General features: G+C 52.2%; 5 protein-coding genes across 5 annotated transcripts; 3 read left to right on the top strand and 2 right to left on the bottom strand.

Annotated features, from left to right (window-relative positions):
- Positions 1–3,357: 3,357 nt before the first annotated feature.
- On the top strand, positions 3,358–5,164 carry ETH_00031720 (uncharacterized protein; the record flags this gene model as incomplete). The annotated part of the gene is made up of 6 exons (XM_013378341.1): positions 3,358–3,558; positions 3,752–4,034; positions 4,240–4,334; positions 4,460–4,556; positions 4,677–4,775; positions 5,088–5,164. 6 exons carry the CDS (start codon positions 3,358–3,360, stop codon positions 5,162–5,164), a joined length of 852 nt encoding a protein of 283 aa, XP_013233795.1.
- Positions 5,165–7,299: 2,135 nt separating this feature from the next.
- On the top strand, positions 7,300–8,622 carry ETH_00031715 (uncharacterized protein; the record flags this gene model as incomplete). The annotated part of the gene is made up of 4 exons (XM_013378340.1): positions 7,300–7,376; positions 7,647–8,255; positions 8,377–8,455; positions 8,590–8,622. 4 exons carry the CDS (start codon positions 7,300–7,302, stop codon positions 8,620–8,622), a joined length of 798 nt encoding a protein of 265 aa, XP_013233794.1.
- A 278-nt stretch (positions 8,623–8,900) lies between these two features.
- ETH_00031710 (uncharacterized protein) lies at positions 8,901–9,628 on the bottom strand (the record flags this gene model as incomplete). Its single annotated transcript, XM_013378339.1, has 2 exons — positions 8,901–9,060; positions 9,231–9,628. The coding sequence occupies 2 exons, from the start codon at positions 9,626–9,628 to the stop codon at positions 8,901–8,903; spliced, it is 558 nt and encodes a 185-aa protein (XP_013233793.1).
- Positions 9,629–10,297: 669 nt separating this feature from the next.
- ETH_00031705 (Os06g0273800 protein, related) lies at positions 10,298–11,825 on the bottom strand (the record flags this gene model as incomplete). Its single annotated transcript, XM_013378338.1, has 4 exons — positions 10,298–10,548; positions 10,619–10,742; positions 11,379–11,539; positions 11,708–11,825. The coding sequence occupies 4 exons, from the start codon at positions 11,823–11,825 to the stop codon at positions 10,298–10,300; spliced, it is 654 nt and encodes a 217-aa protein (XP_013233792.1).
- A 3,564-nt stretch (positions 11,826–15,389) lies between these two features.
- Positions 15,390–22,266, top strand: ETH_00031700 (uncharacterized protein; the record flags this gene model as incomplete). The annotated part of the gene is made up of 13 exons (XM_013378337.1): positions 15,390–15,492; positions 15,707–16,497; positions 16,652–17,065; positions 17,153–17,383; positions 17,620–17,832; positions 17,949–18,074; positions 18,387–18,576; positions 18,685–19,361; positions 19,623–19,847; positions 20,111–20,448; positions 20,624–21,536; positions 21,823–22,047; positions 22,192–22,266. 13 exons carry the CDS (start codon positions 15,390–15,392, stop codon positions 22,264–22,266), a joined length of 4,521 nt encoding a protein of 1,506 aa, XP_013233791.1.
- Positions 22,267–23,196: the final 930 nt, after the last annotated feature.

Genomic DNA, 23,196 nt, shown 5'->3' with positions numbered 1-23,196 from the left:
TGCTCCGTGAATCGATTAGCAGAGATAGCACACGGAAATCAGGCATCTTACCTAGCACCAAAATGGCTCGGCAGCTTTAAACGGGACTTTGTTCCGCCGTGGGGTTGTATTCTGTTTCCTTTTTATGCATAGCCAATTCTTCTCTTATCTTCTGAGCAAGATTAGGACGAGCAAAAAAGCCGTGTTTAAATGGTGAGCAGATGAATCGAGGACCTTGGAACGGTCGAGTGCACCAGCACTAGCATAGAGCCCGACTGGATCTACTACTCTCTACTAAACTTTCTCCTACACAAAAAAAACGACTTAAAGCGTTAGATTATTGGAAAGGATCGATGTACGATAGATGAGGGCTCTAAAGGGAGAGTATATTGAAATGGTCTCTCTTGCAAAGGCCGGACCCCGCAGCGTACAGCTGCTGGGGCGATGACAGCCCCAATCCCTGATCCTGTCCACACAGCTCGATAAAAATAAACTCCCTCACGAAACTGCATTAAAGTTTTTTATTGAATGCGCTCAGGTCCATTTGTAGTCCCCCCTAGAGCACTATCAGCGGCATGTTTCTCAGCAACCACCGCCAGTATACAGCCTTCTCTACTATTTTCCAATACCCAGTTGGTATCCCACTGACTCTCAAACTGTTACAGCCTTTCAATTTTTCATACGCGTAGAGAGACGACCAGCGCTGCGGGATGCACCATCAGCTTTGGGGTTGGGGGAAACTCAGCAAGCGCCACGGCTGCGTGTCAACAAACCGGCTGCATGCAATTCATAGCCAAAGGGATACTTCGTACGGATAAAAATTGTTGTGAGAGCAAAACGCCTAAGATGGTGATGCTTCAGAGATGAAGTCAACTGCAACTTACGATTAGCTAGTTTGAAGAGGCGGTTTAAAGAGGCCAAAACCCAAAACTGCGCTCACAGCTGCCCATTGAGCTGCGAAACTGATGCACATGAGGTTGCAGCACAACTTGTGATGGCTGCAAGACAGCGCCTCCAGTGACACCAAGCTCGGAGGTGTAGATGGCCTCGTCGGGCGCTGGTGGCTTGTTAATAGGACATCTTCCGTTAGCATTATTATCATTTATTAGGGCTTTTTCTTCCAACTGCTTAATCTGCTGGCTGGATCTGCATGCGCGCTGGGAGGCTAGGCTTGTGACAGCTCCCACAGCGCCAGCTCTGCTATAGGCTATTAAGACACTGGCGATCTGGAATCTGATTTCCATGTACACCCCCGTTAGTACAGCATTTTGCTCCTCGAGAAGCTTGTCGTTCCTCTTCGAGAGAGGCCGGTGACTGCCAGCAGCAGCGCAACGGACAGCTGCAGTCGAGCAGAGTCCGTTGGGCTGTCGCTTGTGCCAGCACCTAGCCTCCAGAGTAGTGGCAAATCCGTGGGATGCAGCACAGGGGGTCGTGAGTAGCCTGCCGGCCAGTTGCATGCAACTGCACGGAAGGCGGTTGCTGAGAAACATGCGTGATACGTCTACTGCGGGGGATAGTGCAGGTTGACAGTGCTGGTGCTTTGGCCTGTTTTGGCTCACACACGAAGTTGAAGCATCACTGCAGCAAGTTTCTGGCTGAACTTGCTCGCCTTGCTTAGATGACAGCTTCAAGGTGGTAAGGTGCTACTAGAGGGGCATGGTTGGGGCATAAGAGGCTTGTTTGATATCTTTTTCAAGTTCAACAAAAACCACAACACAAAAAAGAGTAATGGCCGTGAGCGGCTGGGAGCAACTGAGCAATGTATTACTGCGGAGTTGGGGCACACCATATTGCTGGCACAAAAAATTCCGCAAATAATGCCTCACCCACTGAATGCTAAGTGCAACTGTGAAAGCACGAAAAATAGTGCATCTGACATGCTTTCTGACACTAGATCATGCCGGATGGCTCGTATCTTGAAGTCGCTGGATAGGTCACGTCGAGTGGGTGGAGGAAATCATGTATGAATGCATCATAGGGCTTGCAAAGCTCTAATCAGTAGAACAGTCATGCATACAAGTCTCGCAAGAGGGAGCTTTTGTTCGCTGTCACTTTGCTGCGGCTGCCACTGCCGTCCCATCTTTCTGCCTCCGGAATGAATGTGCAGGCTTGGTCACCGCCTCTGGTGTGCACAGCAACACGATTGCGCTCACGTTATCCACAAGAGACAGAATTATGTTCGTGTTGCCAGTGGGTCACTTTAAATTCTATAGTTCGTCAGCCCAAGGCGAAGAAACCACATATTGCGCAAGCACCTTCTGCGGTGCCAACGGTTGTATTCCAAGCTCACGTGACTGTGAACCACTAATAGCTAACTTCATGCTAAACAAGATGTAGATGCTTTATTATTGTGCAGCTGGTTGCTCCCACGTGACTAAACAATGCTCGGCTATAGCCTCTCAGCATAACGTGCTCTGTCTTGGAGCGCAAAAGCTCCTCCCACTCGTCCCCGGACGAATGGTAGGAGGAAGTAAGCCCTCACCACAGAGCGTTTTCGGCCATGGTCAAGCACTCAAAAACGCAGAAGGCTGAAGCACAGTGCTACTGCCATCATCTCAGACACCCAGAGTCAACTGCATCACCTAACAGGTTTACATAGCTCATAAGCGGATTAAAACTGCCTCATTAACCCCTGAAAGCACCCCAAACTCCTACTGGCGAGGTACGGTCTACAGTGTACCTCAACCGACGCTTCGGGGCAATGCAGTAATTGGTAAGCCACAAGAAAGATTATCAAATGCAATGTGGATGCTTCTTCGTTCAGCCACTTGTACGGAACAACAGAGCGAGAATCATTGGGGTGCGCATGCAAGTGCAAAAAATGCTAGACTCTGCCCGTATTTCAGAAGGTTTACTTCGTTTTTAATTTTGGCCACTCCCGGGTTTGTTTCGGTGCTGCACTGCATGGGGTTGCCCGCCCGCTAGCCGTCGGCGTTGCCCAGACTTCCCTCACAAGTAATGGAAACCGGTTATTCTAAACAAAAGATGTAAAATATCTTTCATTAAAGAGCAAGACTTTACGGGAGGATTAAATTGTTGCGCTGTGGGCATTTCAGCCCCGAGCACAGTCAACGGCGAACAACAGCCCCAACACTCTTGGTTGCCATTAAATTGCAATTATCCTTTTTAGACTTTGGCCACTTATCCTCGCAGAGAACTTCCATTCACGTTCACTACTGTAGTGGACACTTCTTCTGAGCTGGGTGCACTGCTGTGCAGTGTGCCGGGTCACTTCTTGAGTGACGAATTCTTCAACGTCCTGCAGGCTGGAGTGGTACAGCCTTCTTGCCCAGCGGCAAACTCTAATGAGCTTTGCCCGCCGGCGCCTGAGGGGATCAGTGGCTCTTGCTTAGCGCGAGTCGCAGCACCCTTGCGGCAATGGCGAGAAGTAACACTCTCTCCCACGCCTTCCGCCTGGCCACGATGAGAGGCCTAGCACTTATTTTTGGAGTTCTCTTTTTGAAAGCCGTGAAGGCATCCGCGGGGCAGGTGCTGCCGGTGCCGGAGGGCGACATTAGCTGGAGTTCTGCCTTCGTGGGCACTTTGTTTATGATCATTTGCTCGGAGTTGGGCGATAAGGTAAAGGAGCACCAGAAGCAGCCTGTCTCTCCCTAAGACTAATATAGAAGTCAGGGCAGTCAAGATTTAGACTTGTGTGTGACGACGTAGCCGTCGGCATTTGTTTTGCGGGCCGCCTTCTGCACTTTTGCGGGGGCACATTCAAGAAGAGCTGGGAGCGGATGGACCAGTGCCTTTTTTGCGCGTGACGCAGACCTTTTTAATTACGGCAGTTCTTTCCATGCGCTGCACCAAGGTGGACAGCTCTAAGAAGTCGCGTCCAAATGAAAAGAGGCCAGGGAGCCGCTGGCATGTTTTCGCCGGAGGGTTTCTCGCACTTGTGGTAATGACCCTCATGGCTGCCGCAGGGGGACAAGTGCTGCCTTTGTTGCTTAAACAAGAACTACGCACTATTTTTATGGTCTGTTTGCTTGTTATTTTCGGCGCCAAAATGCTACATGAGGCGGCGGTGTACGAAGAAAACTCCGACGAGCCGGGTGAGAACCTGAAGCTTTGGAGGCTAATTGTTTGTGTTGAATCTTGCAAGTTTTTCCTTCTATAACATGCAAAGCGCACTGAAAGAGCGGAAGGGAACCAATATCGTGTTTTGTGAGCCCCATACTGCGATATCTGGCTCTTTCAATAGCGGATTCAACGTGGGAGCCTCTATGCTTTTAAGATATTCGGTGTTTTTCGCTGCAGAGGAGCTGAAGGACTTGGCTCAAAGCGAAGAATCTATGAGCCAGTCTCGGCTGTTTGTCCTTGCCCGCAGTTTTTTCAGTCCGGTATTCATCCAGGTACCACCCTCTTCACTTTTGCAGCTGGTTTCCTTTGCCCGAGCCCTGTTTTTCTCAGCAGTAGTGCTTTTACTTGTCACTTTTGCACAGATTCAGCAGCAAGGTGTCTGATTTTTGCGCACTAGGCTGCGTCTTTGACCCTTATGGCGGAGTGGGGCGACCGTTCACAACTCGCAACTTTTGCGCTTGCGGCGGACAGGAGCGCGTCTGCTGTGTGCCTCGGTGCGACTCTGGAGGCATTTTTAATTGTATTTTCTGGCCTAAATATTTAAAAATATTCGCGCATGCACAATGAGGAAAGAGATAATAGGGGGAAGCTGCGCTGCTGTGAATTGGCTGCAGGCGCAATTCTTGGCCACGGGCTGTGCACCGCTTTGGCCGTCATCGGGGGAAATGTCTTGGCGAAAAGGATATCAGAGCGTGTGGTTTTGGTGCTCGGAGGTTCGCCTCATTTGCAGCACAAGACATTTTGCTGCAGCTTTGCATTTATAGCACTGATAAGTCCCTTTTGGGCCAGTAGCATGCACGCACACAGCAACCCCCTGGGCAGCAGCAGCAGACACCAGTGCTGCGCTGCTGCAGAGGCTTTCCTCTTCAAGCTTTTGCAAGGCAGCAGCACTTGCGTTTTCCTGTCTGCGCACAAGTGGTTGCCCCAAGTTCGACGCTAGGCATCTTTCGTGGCCACATTTGTGCAGATTTGGAGGATACTTTGTTTGCGTGTTGCTGATTTCTGCTGCTTTCCGGTGCTTTCAGGGATCTGCTTCCTGTCCTTTGCTGCCTTCACCGCCGTGGGAGAACTGTACTTCCATGGAGGCGCCGCTAGTTCTTGAATGAAAGCTTCCAAAGCACTTTGTTCATTGCCAGCTTGCCTACTAATCGCAACAGGACGGACTTGAACGGTCTTTCGGGGGAGTGCTGCATGGACTCAGGTGCCGCCTGCACACCAGGCGTTTTAAATGTATGGCATTAACGAATTGTGCTGGGACTGCTGTATAGAATTGGAAAATCTGCAGAAGGCCGGCGGGCGTTGTTGCTGCTCTTTGAGGCAGCTATCGCTTTTCTCCACTGCGCAGAGCTTCAGTTGTTTTTGGGCGAAGATTGGACTGTTGTTTATTTTGAGCCAAAGGGATTGAAGTTTCTACATTTCTAGAATGCCGTCAGATGTTTCCCTCAGTGATCCACATTTTGATAACTGCGCAGGTGCTTAGGTGTATGCTTAGCAGTAGAATCTGACAACCCGCGCTTTGTGCTTCTCTGTCGAATTTCAGAACCCGCGTAATATAGTTTACTCCTAGAATATATTTGTGTTGGCATTCTGCTGCTTCCGTGCCTCCCGGACACTCACTGACAGCAGCGAGCCTTTCCTGCTCCCTATTTGCTGTTGCTGAAACGCCGCAACATTCAAAAATGACTGCTGCCCACTCTTGGCTTCTAACCCTTTGCCTAGCAGCCATTCTCGCGACAGCCGATGGACACCGCAGCAGATGGCGGATGTGCCAAATTAGGCGGGGGAAAGAGCCGCGACTGTTGCATTCTTCGCCCGTTCAAGTGGAAATTCTGTAAGTTGAATTTTTCAGAATATGCCTGAGAGGAGTTATCAGCTGTGCGGCCAATATGGGCGATCAGCTACGAGGCTTTGTGCCCGTTTTGCAAAAGTGTAAGGCATTACCAAGCTCTTTTTTTTTCCTCTTGCGTCGACAAGTCGCACTGACACTGGGCTGCGGCCGCCAGTACTTGACAGGCCAAGTGGCGAGGGCCATGCGATCGGAACTGGGAAAGTTCGTGCACTTGCACCTCTACCCATACGGTAATTTGCGTTTTCTTCTATTTTAAGCATTTCAGCAAGTGGCGAACGCCTCAGGGAATGCAACTGAAAAGGATGGCATAGTGGAGTGCCAGCACGGCGTGGAAGAGTGCCGCTTGTGAGTATCGACTCCTGCAGCTTTACTGCAATTTCCACTTAGGGAATTTCGCGGGCATTCCGGAACTTTCGATTAAATTTAGGAACACCCTTTCTGCATGCGGGATCAAGAAGCTGCACGGGAAGCCAGAGAGCCGTCTGGCCTTCATCGAATGGTGGGAAGCAGGGGGGCAGGAGAGTTTCCTCCGAGTTCGCCCGAGATGAATCAAATTAGTCGAATTGGAAATTTCTTCTTCTTTTTTCGCGCTGATTCTCTGCACTTTTAGCGTTGAGCAGCTCGCCAGTACCGCAGACGGCCGGTGGCGAGACTGTTTGTCAGCCACTGGGAATCAGAAGGGGAATATAGCAGGTCAGTTTTCGAAAAATCAATTTCTCCCCTTCTGTTTTGAAACACTATTTTTAATTCTCAACTCGCCGCCCAGCTTGCTTTCAGGGAGACGAAGGGGCGGCCCTGCTGTAGGCCACAAAAGCTGCACTGGCACTTGGGCTGTACTGAGTTGCTGGGAAACTGCCTTTGGGCCTTGCAGGAAATCTATTGGAAAGTTCTCGAGGAGGCAGTCTTACAACTATGTTCCCTGGGTGATTGTGAATGGCAAACACAAGACGAGCTCTGAGGCGAATTTCACATTCGCTGTTTGCGAAGAGTGCGCTGAGTGCCTGCAGTGCAGATCTGCCGCAATCCTAACTTGCTGCACACAATAATAACTCTTAATGCAGGCTGGGGGATCGAAGGCCCCACATATGTTCCACACTTTCTGCTGTCGGCGTCGGCAGCTTCCTTGAAGAGACGCAGCGCTGCTTCAAAGAGGCATCTTTGCCGCGCTGAGAGGCCAAATGGCCCTCAGGGCCCCTCGGCTTTCGCTGTGCACTGGCAGCAGCCCAAAACATAAACTCATGCACTGACTGCGCACTTCTTAACTATGAGCTATGGAGGGTAGCCACCACTCGCCGCGCCGCGCAGCTTCGCATAGAAACGATGAATGTGATCCTCAGACTTGAAAAAGAAGTCTTTAGAAATGCAATAAACCGTTTGAAATTCGAAATATGAGGTTAATGTTGTCAACGGAGAAGCGTTGCCTCCGCCTGGCCCTTGTATTGACTGACGTGTCGCCATTGTTGAGGTGCTCCTCTGCGCAATTCTGCGGAATACTGAGCCCCTTTAGTTAATTTTTCTCGTGAAGTCACATGCGAATTGAATTTTAATTTTATTTATTCTCAGTGTTACTTCGTTGTGACGAGGTAAGAAGGCTTCAACACTCTCGTGGGAGGTGGTGAGGTGTTGTTCTAGAGCCACCACTTGGGGCCCCTTGCTGCACGAGTGGTCTTCTTTGTCTTCCCTCACTATTTCGGAGCGAACTAATTCAAAATTGAGTACTTGCAAATTTGCGCAGTGAGATCTCGCAGGGGTTGCTGGCGAATCCTAGATGGTTCACCAGAATGTTTGCAGACGCCGTTGAGAACCCAATGACGCACGTGTCTGGCAACTCTGCGTTAGATCCGGCCTCTTCTTTTGCACAAAAAAGTGAAGAAAACAGTTTAGATGATGCACAGGATTCGGGGGAACTTCTTGCTGCAGCGTTGGAAGGTGTGAAGGGAGTGCATCTTTTGCCGTGCCACATCAAGTACAGCGGCTTGGCCTCCGTTTCTGAGAACTTCCAGCCCAGACGCGTGAAGCCTGCAGCAGCAGCAGCTTCTGCTGCAGCAGATGCTGCTGCTGCAGCAGATGGGCAGCTCGAAGTGCTGCTGCACGGCCGCTGGCTGCGGGGCAAGGAAGAGCCGCTGGCCAAGAGCAGCTGCTCAGCAGCAGAGGCCCCGCAGCTGCAGGGCTTTCTTGTGGCTGCCCAGGAAGCCAGCTGCAGCCAGCAGGACGTCCGGAGGTCTTTGCTGCTGAGTGCTGCTGCTGCTGCTGCTTCAGCTGAAGAGGATTCTCTTGTTGAAGCAGAAGAGCCCCCCATGAGGGTCACTTCGCTGCGCCCCTTAGCAGCATTTGACAAAATCACGTGAGCCAATTCCCCTTCACTTTTGTTCCTTTCTTTCCCTGCAGTCTTCTTGAAGCTGGCTTGGAACGGCGAAAACACTCTGCTGCTGCTGCTGCTGCTGCTGCTGCTGTTGACTGCGCAGCTACTGGCAACAAGACCGCGAGCCCAGCAGCTCGGACGACGTCCCGAAGAGTCTTTTCTTTTTGCGAGCGACTGCAGCAGTATGTTTGATCTCTTTTTCTCAAATAAATAAACAAAATTGTTTTTTTTGTTTTCCTTAAAAAGCAGCAAAAGTAAACTCTTTCTAACTTTAAATGCATTAGGCGCAGCTCTGTGGCCTGCGCTGTCTGCGCAGCTGCACGACTTCAAAGACGAACTGGGTGACTGAGCGGGGGCCCTTCGTGGGGCCCCCTTGCTGCTGCTGCAGCAGCAAAACGTGCATGCAGTTTTGCTGCAGCAGCAGAAGCCCCCAGTGAAGGAGCAGCTTTGCCCAGGCTTGCGCAGCTGCTGCAGAATCGATCAGCTGCAGTGCATGGCCGACGGCCTCAAGACCTTCTCCGCAGCAAAGGGCAGCAGCAGAAGCAGCAGTAGCTGCTGTTGCAGCGGCTGCTGCTGCAGTGGCCGCTGCTGCAGTGGCTGCTGCTGCAGTGGCTGCTGCTGGAGTAGCTACTGCTGCATTGTCTGCTGCTGCAGTGTCTGCTGCTGTAGGAGCTGCTGCTGGTCCCGGAGCCTCCCCGCTGGCTCAGCAGGGGTCCTCAGCAGCTGCTGAAGAAGCCCCAGGCTGCGCGTTCTCTGCTGCAGCGCTGAGGGCAGCAGCAGCAGGAAGCTGCGGCGCAGCAGCAAAGTGCGGAGCAGCAGCAAAGCGCGCAGCAGCAGGCGGGGGGGAAGGGGGGTGGAGAGCGTGCTCGTTCTTAAGAGCAACATCTCGGTGTTCTCCAAGATCCCTAAACTTGGAAATTGAATTTTTTGGAATTTTGAAAGAGAGAAAAGACTCACCAGTCGTTGAAGTCGTCGTTTTCCGTGTGGGCCTCGCGGGCAGCCTCCACTTCCCTCTGGACCTCCTGAGAAAAAGAATTGGATTTCTTTTTCCAATTCAAAAAGTTCCCGAGAGCTTTGCTGCCCACCGAAGACACTGGCCGGATCTTCATAGGGTCTTCTGCTGGCGAGTCGCCAGCGGCGTTTCCCACAAGTTCAAACACCTGGGCAAACCGCAGCAGGTGGCTCTGCGCGTTGTTCAGCTCTTGCTGCAGCTCCGCAGCCAGGCTCCCGAAAGAGGGCAAAGAAGGGGCTCTCTGCTGCGTCTCTGAGGACTCCCAGTTGCCGGAAAAGGCCAAAGGCCCCTGCAGGCCTTCTGCAGAGCCTGGGCGAGAGAGGGCAGCAGCATGGCGCCGCATTCGCCGCCGCCGCTTGCTGCCCCAGGCGGGCAGGAGCAGCGCAGCAAACAGCAGGAAACAAAGCATGGCAGCTTTTCTGCTCTTTTTTAATCATTTCGGTTCCCTCCGACTTGCATGCCGAAGGTGTGCTGCACTGAATTTGCCCTGAGGCGCTCCGCTCGCGGCAACGTCGCAGGTGTACAGACACACGAACTATCCTTGCAAATCCTTCAATGCCAGCTGCCTCTTCCGCGAAATTGATACTGTGACTCCTATGAGAACAACTACTGGGGACTTTAAAACGATATTTGTTGCACAATGTGCGTATAGGAAGGTCGACGCACACTCGACGCTTCTAAGCAAAATGAGAAGTGATCGCTTTGCGCGAAAGTGTACCCAGGAAGGCAATTTAGGGTAAAAGGAAGCGCCTCGACGGGATTCCCAGCTGTGCCTTAGAATGATTGTTCTCGAAGTTGAAATAGATTCTCCTAAAGTGGGAAGCGTGCACGAAAAATGCGTCTTGTCTTGCCAGGCGAGAGCCCGTGCACGCGGCAGCGACAGCGCACTCATACATTTAAAATAGCGTCTGGCGTAAAGCTGTTTGTTGCCACTCAGCAGCAACTTGTTGCACACGCCTCACAGCAGCCTGGCTGCCTCGGGGGCAAAAACTCCCGGCCGGCAATTCAATAGTTAACTGGCCGAGAGCTCCCGCCCCCACGGCTTTCCGGCAGTCTCCAGCTGCGCAGGGAGCTCGCCTTGTAGGGGCGTTTGCTGAGCCTCGAGAGGCACAGGAGCCAGCAAAAAAGCTGTCTCAGACTCCGGCAAAAGCGCCGCCTTCAGCAGCAGAGGCTGCCGCCCCTGCGGCCTCTTCTTCCAGGCAGAAGAGGCCCCTTTTAGTGAAAGTCTCGCGAAGTTCTGGGCCCCTAGAGGCGGGCCCCTCCCTGAGGGGCCCCCTAGGGGCCCCCTGGGGGCCCCTGGGGACCAGTTAATTAGCTGAGGGAGGTGGCTTACTGGCGTAGAGGCCCCTGTCGTCTACGGAGTTGTTGTCGCCCTTCGTGAGGAGTCGAGTTTCTCCAGCGGCGTTTTTGTGGAGATTAAGCACGCGGTGAACAATTGGGATTTCGCGGCCCTCCACCTGTGCAGCAGCAAGTTGAACATTCAGCAGCAGCAAAGTTGCATTCAGCAGCAGCAAAGTTGCACTCAGCAGCAGCAAAGTTGAACATTCAGCAGCAGCAAAGTTGAGAATCCAGCAGCAGCAAAGTTGAACATTCAGCAGCAGCAAAGTTGGATTCAGCAGCAGCAAGTTGAACATTCAGCAGCAGCAAAGTTGGATTCAGCAGCAGCAAAGTAGAACATTCAGCAGCAGCATAGATGGACTCAGCAGCAGCAAAGTTTAACATGCAGCAGCAGCAATGTTGAAATTCAGCAGTAGCAAAGTTGAACATTCAGCAGCAGCAAAGTTGAACATTCAGCAGCAGCGAAGTTGAAATTCAGCAGCAGAAAAGTTGGCAGCAAAGCTGAACATTCAGCAGTAGCAAAGTTGCATTGGGCATCAGCAAAGTTGGACACTCAGTAGCAGCAAAGTTGAACATTCAGCAGCAGCAAAGTCGAGCATTCAGCAGCAGCAAATTTGCAAATACACAGACCAGCAACAGAGCTGCAACAAAGCGCTGCAGCTCCAGCACGAGACGCAGCTGCAGCAGCAGCCGCAGCTGCAGCAAGGCGCTGCAGCTGCAGCATGTGCTGCAGCTCTTTGGGGATTTCGACTTGCCTTGAAGACCACAATGTCTCCCACGTTGGTGGTTGGTCCCTTGTCGTGGAGAAAGAGAATGTCTCCTCGACTGAAGGCGGGAAGCATTGAGCCACTCAGCACCACCACAACGGGCGAGGGGCTCCCAGCGGCGATCACTAAGACTTTCCAAAGCATAAGTGCTGCGAAGGTCGCAGCAGAGGCAGGCAGCAGCAAGTTTGCGGGATAAGAAAGCAGACAGTGAGCAGCTAGCAGAAATCGGGGTGGTGGGCGTTCTTGCGCCTTTTCTGCACTCCTTTTTGCATTTAAAACTCAAAACTTGACCAATTAGATGCATGTAGAACAATCACCTGCGAGAATTACGCAGCAGAGGCTGAGCACCGTCAGCAGGACCTCCCGCGGGCGACGGCACAAGTGCCGGATCTCGTCCCACAGGGAAATCCCGAACTTCTTGAGTTCTGTGAACATTTTAGAATGAGTTAAAGAAGACAAACAGCCCCAAAAGGCGGCTACAAGCCGAACTCTGCGAAGTTTCTTAGCTTTCCTGCTCCTGCTTGCACCCTGTAGGAGGAGCCCGGCGAGCCCTGAGAAGACTCAGCAACACCCCACCCAGATCTGCTGCGATTCTCAGAGCCACAACATAAGAGTTATCGGCTGGATAGTGCCCAGTTTCCGGACGGAAACGTTGCGTTCAGACTTTCATTCCGAGACTGGAAGACTCGGCGGCGTCAAGCGCGGCACTCCGCGTAAGGTCTGCCTCCTCTTGGCGACTAAGTGAGATTTAACAGAGCCACTTAGTCCGAAGTCGTGATGCAACAACGGCAGACCCATGCAGCAGCACATGCGGTCTGCAGCCGACGCTGTCCGGCGCATGCAGACGGCTGCAGGTGGTACGCCGGAACTGCTCGTGGGCTTTTTTATTCTCCCAACTACTCGCGATATTCTCGCTAAAACACCATTAAAAAATAAAGAGAATATACTCCTTACCTAGGCGAACGTTCCAGGCCACCCGGAAGAAATTCCAACGCTCAGACACAAAGGGGGCTGCCAGACATGGTGTATGATTGAGTTCCAACGCAACAAGTGAAAATGATGTCTAAATGTGACCCATGTCGTTCTCCAATAATGAAAAATTGATTATTCTATATCTACATTAGTGTATTGGGGGCTGGAAGAAGCAAGAAAAACGCGAGGCACCCATCTTGGATACTGAGTGGAGTTCAAGGTGGGGGCACTGTTTACTATTCACATCAAAAGTACCAACTACATGAAAAGAGCTATTCATAACCAGCAAGCATCTAAAAGTTCCCGCTTTTGAGCTTTTAGTCGGAGTGCATCTGTATGTGCACTCCGCGGCCCCAACAAGTGTCACTTTTTCTAAACGTGGGTAAGACTTTATGATTAGAAAACCAATGCTGGTCTTTTTTCTGGCTCCACACTGCAGCTTGTGATGACATTTACCCGGCAAGCTCACAATGGAATGCAGCTTTGACAGTTTGGGGAATTTCTTGCTAAGCCGTTCTGCAACTACTCGCCGCCGTAGTTTCAACCTGATAGTCAGCTCATTCTGTGGTTTAACAGCGGCCTCACAATGCGAGAGGAAGACTAGGGTAGCTAGTGCGGGGAGCCAGCAGCAACTGAACAAAAACCAACTGAATTACATCTGATTCGTGGCACAAAAGTGAGTAAGGCAGAGGCGGTTGTTGACCCAATATAAAGTGCGCGCGTGGAAGAGTTTACCAGGCAAGGGACAACGTTTGCACGCTGCACTTGGTAATGTTAAATTAAGAATTAAACGGGTAACGTTAAATTAGGAATTAAACTTATTAAACGCGCGAACTAATTCATTTACTTTGAACGCATCCCCGACAAACACACCCAACGGCGGCTCTCAGTAGTACGTTCATTAGCCACTTTCCCACATAGCTCTTCTGGGGTGCTGGCACCCTTTGCTTACAATTTCTAGCTGTCATAACTGCCATAACTGTGGAGGCGCCCTTATTAGAGATAAATCTTTTCTGATCTATTCACGGATAACTGAGTTTTGGCCACGGCAAATGCTGTATTGGCTTCTGAGCGCTGCTCACAGCTCTCTCCGACAGCCAGCTCTCAATCTTAGCGTACTGTTAGGCAGAAGATTCTTTTGCAGCAATGTGAAAAGTGAAAGGTCTCCAGGATTAAAGATGAATTGCCCAAAGAACAACCGTTAGCCACCAGAAGGCTTGATACGTTCAAAATAAGACACACCCAACGAGTCTTCTTGCTTCTCAAAACGACATATTTTTCCGTTTATTCACTTTCACAGTACTGAGAAGTGAGAAGGGCTGCGGTATTGTACATTCAGAGGCACGCTCATACAGCTCACGCGTGTTTAGAGCTGCAGCGTCAAACAGCCAGTGCCCTACTTTGGCGGTTCCTGCCTTTTGTGTCCCTTATTTCAGCATTACTATTCACTAAACAATGTCACTGAAACAAAAATGACACTTTTTCAATGCACTTATTGAAAACAGCTCGGGTGACCCCTCACTGGCCCGTTCTCACAAGCATTCAGCAAAGACAATAGCACCTTGCACATTAGGCCATTGCAGGCTTGACTGCAGTATTCCACAGGCCTAAAGGTCAATAGCGCAGTACCGTAATTACAGTTAAAGTACAATCAAATGGCGGTTGCGTACAACCAGGCACTTCAGCCAAAGGCTTGCTGAGCGTGCCGAATTCGAGCCTGCAAGGCTCTTCGCCGTGTACACTTTAATCTTAATACAAGAAATTTAAGATTCACAATAAACAGACGAAATTCAATGTGCAAATCTGGCCAGAGCTTGCAAAAGTTACATAGAAAGAACAGAGAGGACTAAACTGCAACACGACAGGGATGCACGCTTCACTGAAGCCTTTCCCTCTTCTGCCAGCCTTCATTTCTGCTTGAAATGCAGCACAAATCGAATCTACGCTATCACTCAAGATATCGGAGTTTTCAAGGGGGCGAGAAGTCTGTGAAGACACCGGGGCGTGCATGAGCAGTCACAGGCACGGTCACGCGAGATGCAGCAGCAAACACCTCCTGTCTCCAGCAATATTCAGCTCGCCATTCTCCTTGCAACATTACCATGAAACGAATTTAAAAATATCAAATGAGCATACATAAACTGCCAAAAGCTGAAGTTTCCTCTGGGGCTGCTGCTGCTGGCAGCGCCTGTGTCCCACGTCACTGCATGCATCAGGTCCCCACACCTCTAAGAAACCGCAGAAGCTGCATGTCTAAATAAAGGGATAACTTCAGGAAATTTATGCAAGTTGAAGAGCAGCAGCAGGGCAGCGGTGGCCTCACGGCAAGACTGGAAGGCGCTGCACCGACAGCAGAATCGGCAGCAGCAGCAGATCACGATCAGCATGCCTATGTGAAAGGGCCCCTCCTACTGGCTATCGTTGCAACGTGCTTTTCGGTAACAGCCGCAGCGTTTAGGCAGCAACAGCAGCAGCAAAAATCACGGCTACTGCTTGTTCCACGCCTTGCCTGCGTGGGCAAAACTGCAGTGCCTCCTCTTTCTTGAATAGAGCAGCAGCCCCCAGAAGGAGCACCGACACTGACCGGCCCTGCAGAGCTTCAGTTTGGCAGCTGGAGCCCTTCAGTCAGTAGAAGACCTTCATCTCTCTCTCCGTTAGACTTGTCCACTTCGCGTCTGCAGATGTTTCCGTATTAGCAGCACTGGCATGCCCGGCCCGCATCCTAGCGTTCTGCTTGTCGCGAGGGAGCAGCGGCAGTAGAAGAGCAGCAGCAAGGCAGCAGCAAGGCAGCAGCAGGACGTTTAAGTGGCTCAGGCTTGCAGCGGCGGCAGTTGGGTTGCTGGGGCTTCGGCTGTTGCTGTTGCCCAGGTGTACAGACACTCCGATGCGGTGCAGGTGCTAGAAAGCGAACCGCTGCAGTTGGTCTCGAGGGATTGAGCGCCAGCGTCCTGATGAAGGCCACCAACTACAGCAAGCGAACTGAAGAACAGCAGCAGCAGCAGCAAAATAAAACCACAACCCAGCAAAATGCAGGTGGAGGACTTTGACAGGGCTGTTAGCGCCCTCTTCTCCCAGGGCAGTGCAGCTGTCAACCCGGCGACTCGGTGCGAGGCGGAGCAGTACCTGCGCGGTAATTCTTTTTGAATTCTTTAGACTACTTTTGACTGTGCTGCCTCTGCTTTGCTGCCTCTCTGCTTGTTTGCCCGCTTTCTCCCTTTCTCCCTGAGGCTGCAGCAAATGAGTCTTTTGCTTTGAGTAGAGCTGACTAGCAGCGCGGGATCTTGATTTGCAGCTCCTGCCCGTGGGCTTGTGAGGGGTGGGAAGTATTGCTGTTGCTGCTGCAGGAGCAGCAGGACTGCATGCAGCAACAGCAGCAGCAGCAGCAGCAGCTCCTGTTGCCATAATTGCCTCAGATGTGCGCTGCATGGCAAGCTGTTTTCGGTCCGGGGTGCTTTGTGCTGCAGCGGTATGCGACAGCAGCAGCGGCACCACGCTGCTGCTGTCCGCGTTGCAGTCCCGCTGTTCTTTTGAGGCGAAGTTCTTCGCCCTGCAGCAGCTTCTGCAGCTGCTGCCACAGCAGCAACACCAGAGGCAGCAGATGGCTGAAGTGCTGCTCAATGTGATGCGACTGAGAGTCTGCAGCGCATCTGCCTGGGCCTGCAGCAGCAGCAGCAGCAGCAGCGGCCCAGAGACAGACAGCACCGCCGCACAACTTGCTGCTGCTGCCTCCGACCCAGCTTCCAGCCCGGATGCTGCTGCAGTGCACAATAAGCTGGCCCTTCTAGTAGCTCGGTTACTGGCAGCTCAGATAAACGACATAGCTGAAGCAGCAACAGCAGCAGAACAGGCACCAGCAGCAGCGGGTGCTGCTGCTGCTGCTGCTGGAACGAAGGCTGCGTTTCTCCCCCTGCGGCAGCTGCTGCACCAAGAACTGACCGCCCTTTGTCTGCACTTGCGCAAATTAGAAGATCCATCAGTGACAGCAGTAGCTGGCCAGTGCTGCGCATGCAGAAGCCCGGCCTGTGCTGCAGCGGCGGGCCAAAATCTTGCTGCTACGCTGGAGTCGCTGCGGGTGGCGCTGCGGGTGCTGCTGGTGGTCCACCAGGAGTATCTTGAAGACCTGCCAGCCTCTCCTGTAGGCTAAGCAGGCTAGTTTTGGGGGGTTTAGCGGAGTCCGGGATTTGCTGCTGCTGTTTGGTTTTGGTGCTGCTGTGGCCGCTAGCCTGCAGTGGCTCCGCCGTGTCGGCAGAAGTGCTTGCTGCGCTGCTCGCCTGTGTTGTCTGCTGCAGCTTTCTGCGGCACTTAAGAGCTCATTTCCTTACGATGAGGAAGTCCCCACAAATGCGGCTGCTGTGCTCTGCCCTCCACCGTTCTCGCCTTTGCTGCTGCAGCTGCTGCAGCTGCTGCAGCTCACATATAAGGAAAGCCCAGCACTAGCCAGTTTGCTGCAGCTGTGCTGCTCAGTGACGGAGAGGTACGTTGGGTGGATTGACTTGCTGCTTCCACCGCCAACAGAGTCAGCGGCGGAAGCGCAACGCCAGAACAGGGACAGCAGGAGCAGCAGCAGAAGCCCAACTTTGCTGCAGTTGTTGGGGGCAGCATGGCTGTCATCGGGTTTTCCGGATGCCGCTTCTGCAATCGTGGTGTTCATACACCGGAAGATGGAGCCTGTTGCGAGGATTGATCTTTTGTGCCGCATGGAGGTAAGCAGAGCACCAGCAATCTCTCCTCTTCAAGAGCCTGGCATTTAGACTTATCGTTTGCTACGATTTCTTGTGACGCCTGTTCAGTTAGCGGAGTGGCTTCTGCATCGCATCCCCCTCGCGGAAATTGCGGCATCTCCGACAATGATTCTTTCTTTCGGCTCCGTAGTAAATGCAACAGTTGCAGCGCTGACGGAGTCGACGGCAGCCCTGGCAGAGAGGCTCGAGGCAACAGGTGAAGGCGGCTTTTTGGGCTCTTCAACAGGCAGCAGCAGCCCGCAGGTTGCATGCCGGGACCCGGGGCAGCTGCTGCTGCAGGTCAGTGCCTGGAAAGTGTTTATATCTTTGTAAAACAGTGAAGACTGAACTTTGGAACGTGTTCTTTTGATCTCCCAGCTGCTCGGTAGCCAAGTCTTAAGTGACGACAGGCAATCTGCTGCTAGCGATAATGAGGCTGTAGCGTCACTGATGCCTGTGGGCCTTGTAGGCCCTATTTTTTACTTTGACTTTGTTACTTTATGTTCCACCTCATGTCTTGTGCTTGCTCTGCACAGGGTGTGACTGCCTTGTGGGCAGTTCTCCCTCTATCCGTCCAGCTGCTGGGGTCTGGTGGCCTTGAGGTCTCCAGCACTGTTGTCGCGTCTCTTTCCTTGCTGTTTTCCAAAGCAGCAATATTGCAGCGACAGAGCGCTCTGCTGCTGCAGCCGTCGCCGGCATCCCGCCTCGAAGATCTCTTGTTGGAGTTGCTGCAAGTACTTGTCAAGAGGGTCAGCTTGTCTGTTTTGCGCCGATTTCTTCTGCAGCTTGTGGTGACGCTGTCCTGCTTCATACTGTGACTAGGCAGTACATTATGAGCATTTATGTGCATTGGGTGCGGCTGCAGCTTGCGGAGGTCGACTTGCTTATGGGAGCAGTGCAGCAGCAGCAACAGATGCAGGAGCAGCAGCAGCAGGTCATCTACAGCACTTTGGATGACGATGAAGTTGAGCAGCTGTATGCCTACAAGGAGGTAAATGTGGCTTTTGAAACATTGGACATCTGCTGCGAGTGATTTCACAGTATAGGGCGAGACTGGGTAATGTGCCGCCAAAGATATGGGCTTTCCAGTCATCGAACCCAGTTGCTCTGCGTTTGTAGTTTGTCTCAAGCTCATAAGTAAACAGTCCAGTGATATTTCCGATCTTAGTACTCACTGCTCAGGCGTGCAGTGTCATCACCAGCAAATGCATGCGGATTTTCACCTGAGGCAGCTTCCGCGCGAAGAGGCCCCGAGGCTGCGACTCAAGAGCCTTGGATTTAATTTGCAAATTTTGTGACGCAGGCGCTCACTGCCTTGTATAGGAAGGCCTGCGCAGCAAATCCGTGCCGCGTGCTGCAGTGGATTGAAGAGGGGCTGCAGCAGCAGCTCCAGCAACTCCAGCAGCAGCAAACACCCCAACAGCGCCGAGAACAACAGCAGCAACTCTCGTCACTGCTTCACATGATTCTCGTTATGACAGACGACATTGGCGGTGCGAAGTTATGCTATTACACGTCATTGCTGTTTGTGCTGTATGCGCGATGCCGTCGTTGCCCCAGTATTTCCTTTGTTTCTGTGGTGTGAGGCTCTTTGTGTTCAGATCTACAGGAAAAGCTGAAGGATACATCTAGTCAGCTGCATGCCAGCCTACTGAAGCTGCTGCAGCTGCTGCAGAACATGCATGCGTCTCCTGCATTTTCTTCGGCTGCATCAGCGGAGAATTTCATGAGGGTTCTTGTGCGCATTGCTCCTCTCTTTGGAAAGCATCAGCAACACATCCCTGAAGCTCTTTCTCTCTTGGCGGGACCCCACGGAGTTTGCAGCAGCAACAATAACATTGCGCCTAAAGCTTGCCTGGCGTTGCTGCGTTTTGTGAAAAATTGCCTCCCGTATTCTGCTGCGTACACGAGACTTCTGCTGCAGCATTTGCTGCAACAGCAATGCCTTGAAGTCCCTCGCAGCAGCAACCATAGCAGCACCAGCCCAGCTGCGCAACAGCGCTTGCGTCCAGCAACTCCACCAAGCTGCAACAACAGCAGCAGGCAAGAGCCGCTGGCTGTGGCAGCTGCAGCAGATGTTTACGTAGTTCCCAGGGCTTTTCAGGTAGAGCAGCAGTTGCTGTTGTATGAAGCGGCAGGCGTCCTTCTGGGTAGCAAACAGCAGCAAGCAGCTGCTAGTCGCCAGATGCAGGGCCCTGCAGTGACGCATTCGGAAGAGCGCGTATTGCTGCTGCATGCGTTGCTTTCCAAGGCAACGGCAGCCTTCACAACGGACATGGTGAGCCCTGGCGTAGGTTGCATAATTCCCTATGGAGTTGCACGGGCAGCAGCAGATGGTGAATATTCTGCAGCCTCATAGAGGAGCTTGCGTACTTGCTGCTGATGGGCCCAACACAACTCAGTCGCCTGAGCAGAAGCCAATGCCTGGAGACTTGGAGTTCGATTCATTCTAAATGCCTCAGCCACGGCGTCTGCTGTGTCACCAAAGCAGGTATTTTTGCTTGAGAGTGTTGTGGCATGCGTTGTTTGGCATTCTCAGGCGGCCTATAGTGCAGAAGCCTCGCCGTCGGCCGCAGCTGCGGTTGCTGTTTACTGGGCTCGTTGTGCCAACGCAATGGCGTCCTTGTCAAAGGGGTTCCAGCCCTTCAAGATTCCAGCTGCGGCTGGAGGAGCCAGTCCTGAGGGAGCGGCCGAAGGTTCAGTTGTGGTGGAGCTCAAGAAATCTTGGGTGCAGGCGCTGGAGCTCTTCACCAATGCCCTACTTGTGAGAAGCTGAGAAATGCGGCTAGAGCGGTTTAGGATTTACAGTTTAAGGCTTTGGATTTTTGGTGGTGTCATGTGAATTCTACATATACATACTCGCCGTTATTTTTACATTGTCGCTACTGTTGCGGGCTTTTGTGACTACATCGCGGCAGTTTGACTACGATTTCAACTTAACATATGTACTGGTTCTAAGCAGACTTTGGCCCAGAGGTGGAGAATTGCGCAAAGATTAGAAATCGTGTACTTCGGTTGTTCCTGCAGGTAGCAGGGGTTGAGGGCAGCCCCTTGGAGATAGAAGGTGCGAGCTTGTTGGTGCTGCCGCCCTTCTTGCCTGCATGTATCTTCTTATTGCGCCGTCTGATGTCGCTACTGGGCCCTCTTGCTGCCTCGCCCATTAGTGCAGTGGTGCCTTTGCTGTATGATGCCATCTTGGTGGAGGCAGATAGCCCTGCAGCAGCGGCAGCAGCAGCCAACAGCCTGCAGCAGCAGCAACACTCCCCGGAGGTGGCGGCCGAGCATCTGGGTGGATTTTGCATGCAAGTTCTGGTATCTCTGAAAGGCCCTGAAGTGGTCGCGCTGCTCCTGCAGCACTTGCCCTTGTGAGCTGCGAATGGTCGTGTAGGGGTTAGATCGGGACTTAGTCAGTCTCGAGTCTGACCGGGGAGGAGGCATGCTCTGCAACATCTTTTTAAGTCAAGACCCTTTTTTAGATAGAATGGACAAGCTACTGCTAAGCGGAATCTGTCACAGATGGCTGTATGCTTGTTCGTGCAGGATTTTGGAGAGACACTTGGGCTTATACTTGAAGGCAGTTGCTGCAGCTGCACAGGAACCTAATTCTGCCGAGCTCCAGCGGGAATGCAGAGGGGTGCAGGAGCAACTGGCGCTGCTTCTTGCCACAGCGGCAAGAGAAGCACCGGTGGCGCTGCTGAGTTTTGCTGCTGCATCGGTGCTGCCCTCCAGCAGCAGCGGCAACGACAACGGCGGCGTCCCCATCAGCTTGAGCACGATCGAGCAGTGCGTATCAACGGCCATCGGCCACCGTGTTAGCGCTAACGGTAACAGGGAAACAAGCGCAAAACACGCCCTGTTGCAGTTGCTGCATCAGCAGCAGCAACAGCTCCACGTGTTGTTGTTCGCATCTTTGCATCGTTCACGAGGGGCTTCTGCGGTTACTTCCAAAGCTCCTCAAGGGACTCCTGCCTCAGATGAAATATGTAGCACCACATGGAGATGCATTTTGCTGTTCCTGTTGGTGTGCTGCTGCTCTGGAAACTGCCCAGGAGTTTCAGCAGCAGCGGTACAGGCTTGGGGACAACTCGTTGCAGCACTTATTTGCAGGCCGGAAAACTTAGTGGATGCTCAGCAGCAGCAACTGCTTCAGAAACTGGCCGGACTTCCCCTGGAACTACGGCAAGTACAGGAAGCGATGCGGGACTTCACTTGTCAAAATATTGCCCTTGATGCTCAGCTGCGCCAACGCCGCACGCAGGCAGTTTCGGCGGAGGCCCCGCAGCAGTTCGAGGAGGTGCAGCTTCTGCGACAACAGCAGCACCAGCGCGTTCAAGGCATCGACCTTCAGCGTGCTGGGCAGCAGCTTGCTCTTATTCTTCCCTTGTGCTCCCTCTTTTCCGTTGTTGCGGACCTCTTTGCGTCGCTAAAGACAGATGACCCTCAGTACATCAAGGTGCGCGATCATTGTGGTCCCCCTTGCTTCAGGTAGCTCAGTTCTTTTCTTTCAGCATTTAGTGTACAATTATAGTAGCTTTGCACATTACAGCGGTGCGGTGCGTAGGCTGTGCATCTGCTAGTTTCGTCTTAGATTACTCCAAACTGGCTTGGATTGTCTGCTAATTTCAACGGCCGTTCGCGGAGTGCACAGCGCAGCAACCCACTAGCGTCGTAGTTGCTCAGAGCCCTTTTTAAAGTAAAAATTCGTGTGAAACCGTCGTGTGCTGCGGGTGAATTAACAGCTTGCAGCAGATATTGGAGGCCTATGGCGTGTTCTTGCTTACGGAATTCCTCCAGGAACCCCACAGCGCACGGCTACAGCAGTAGCAGCAGCAGCAGCAGCTGAGGCAGGAGCCCAGCTTAGGCCAATATTTTTCCCACTACGCAACGGCATTCAGCAATCACTGAAGGACGCCCTAGTTGCACGTGTCGGAAATTCTGCTTGCGCTGCCGCTGCGCTTGTAGACGTATGCCTTTATCAATTTAGCTCTTGTAGTTGTGCGTTTTTGTCCATCTGTTCTCCATCGGCGTGGAACCAGTAATGGCAGTAGCCCCTTTAGCTCAACTACCAGTTAATGCTGCACATATCGTGCGTGGCTTGTGTGATGCAGGCGCTGGGACAAACGGAAGGGCAGCAAGTTAGAGAAGTAATTCGAGCTTGGCAACGGCAGTTCCTGTCTAAGTAGACATACCGGCAGAGAAGAGAGTGTGGCTGCAGCAGAGCGAGTGTTTGCTGAGTGTGCACGCTTGCGCTGCATGCTTAGCCACAAGTATGTTGTACCCTAATTCCCCAGCGCAGGACCCACGTAGGGGTGAATACATCGTTTTTCTCCCCCGGTTCACTGCAGATATGTTATGGGCCGAGTCCCTGAAGTGTGACGGTAACAGGTAACATTTGCCAACGCTCTTTTTGGCTGTAATGTAACTTCTCCATTGAATTTTGTTCTTGCAATTATCGGAACCAAGGCAGTCATTGGCTTTGCTGCTTGCAATTCATTGGAGACTCACTCGATTGCTGGGGGAAACTGAACTGCTGGAGAAGTCACATGCACACGAGGACTGCATGCTGCGAATACAGGAAATGCAGCAGTATTATGCTGCCATTTTTCACTTGGTAATGCACAATAAACGTAAACAGATTCGGGTAGTCCAGCAAGGGACAACGAATGTATTTTTTTTGCCACAGTATTCTTCGGCCATCGATACTACCGTTCTTCGTTTCACCGGCATCTGTTGTGCATTTGAAGGCATTAAGCTGAATTTAGAGGTACTTCTCATAAGTGCTATTCAGAGGAGGCTTGTGAAGTAGTAAGCGATGCGGCAGCATTTCCAGAGAGCATTGCCACGGATGCCGCCTACCATACTCGCTCGCCCATCCCAACGGGGAAACCCAAATCTTGTCTGATAATCCTGGAAACTGCTTATATTTTCCAACGCTATGCGCGTTGTCTTCTCTGCGGAAGTTCTCCCCCCGTCTGGCATCCCTGTCGTTAGCAACCACACTATCAGGCTGTGTGATTAGTAGGCGACAGGCACCGATAAAGTGCATCTGGGCGATTCAGCAGTGTCCCCACAGCGTCACTGAATTTTGCCAATGCAGCTTATTTCTAGACAAT

The sequence above is a fragment of the Eimeria tenella genome, genomic scaffold, assembly GCF_000499545.2.
Source record: "Eimeria tenella Houghton genomic scaffold, Eth_scaff8, whole genome shotgun sequence".
In the NCBI taxonomy this organism is placed as follows: Eukaryota; Apicomplexa; class Conoidasida; order Eucoccidiorida; family Eimeriidae; genus Eimeria; species Eimeria tenella.
Note: the sequence above shows the minus strand (reverse complement) of the source record. Positions and strands in the feature narration are given on the sequence as shown.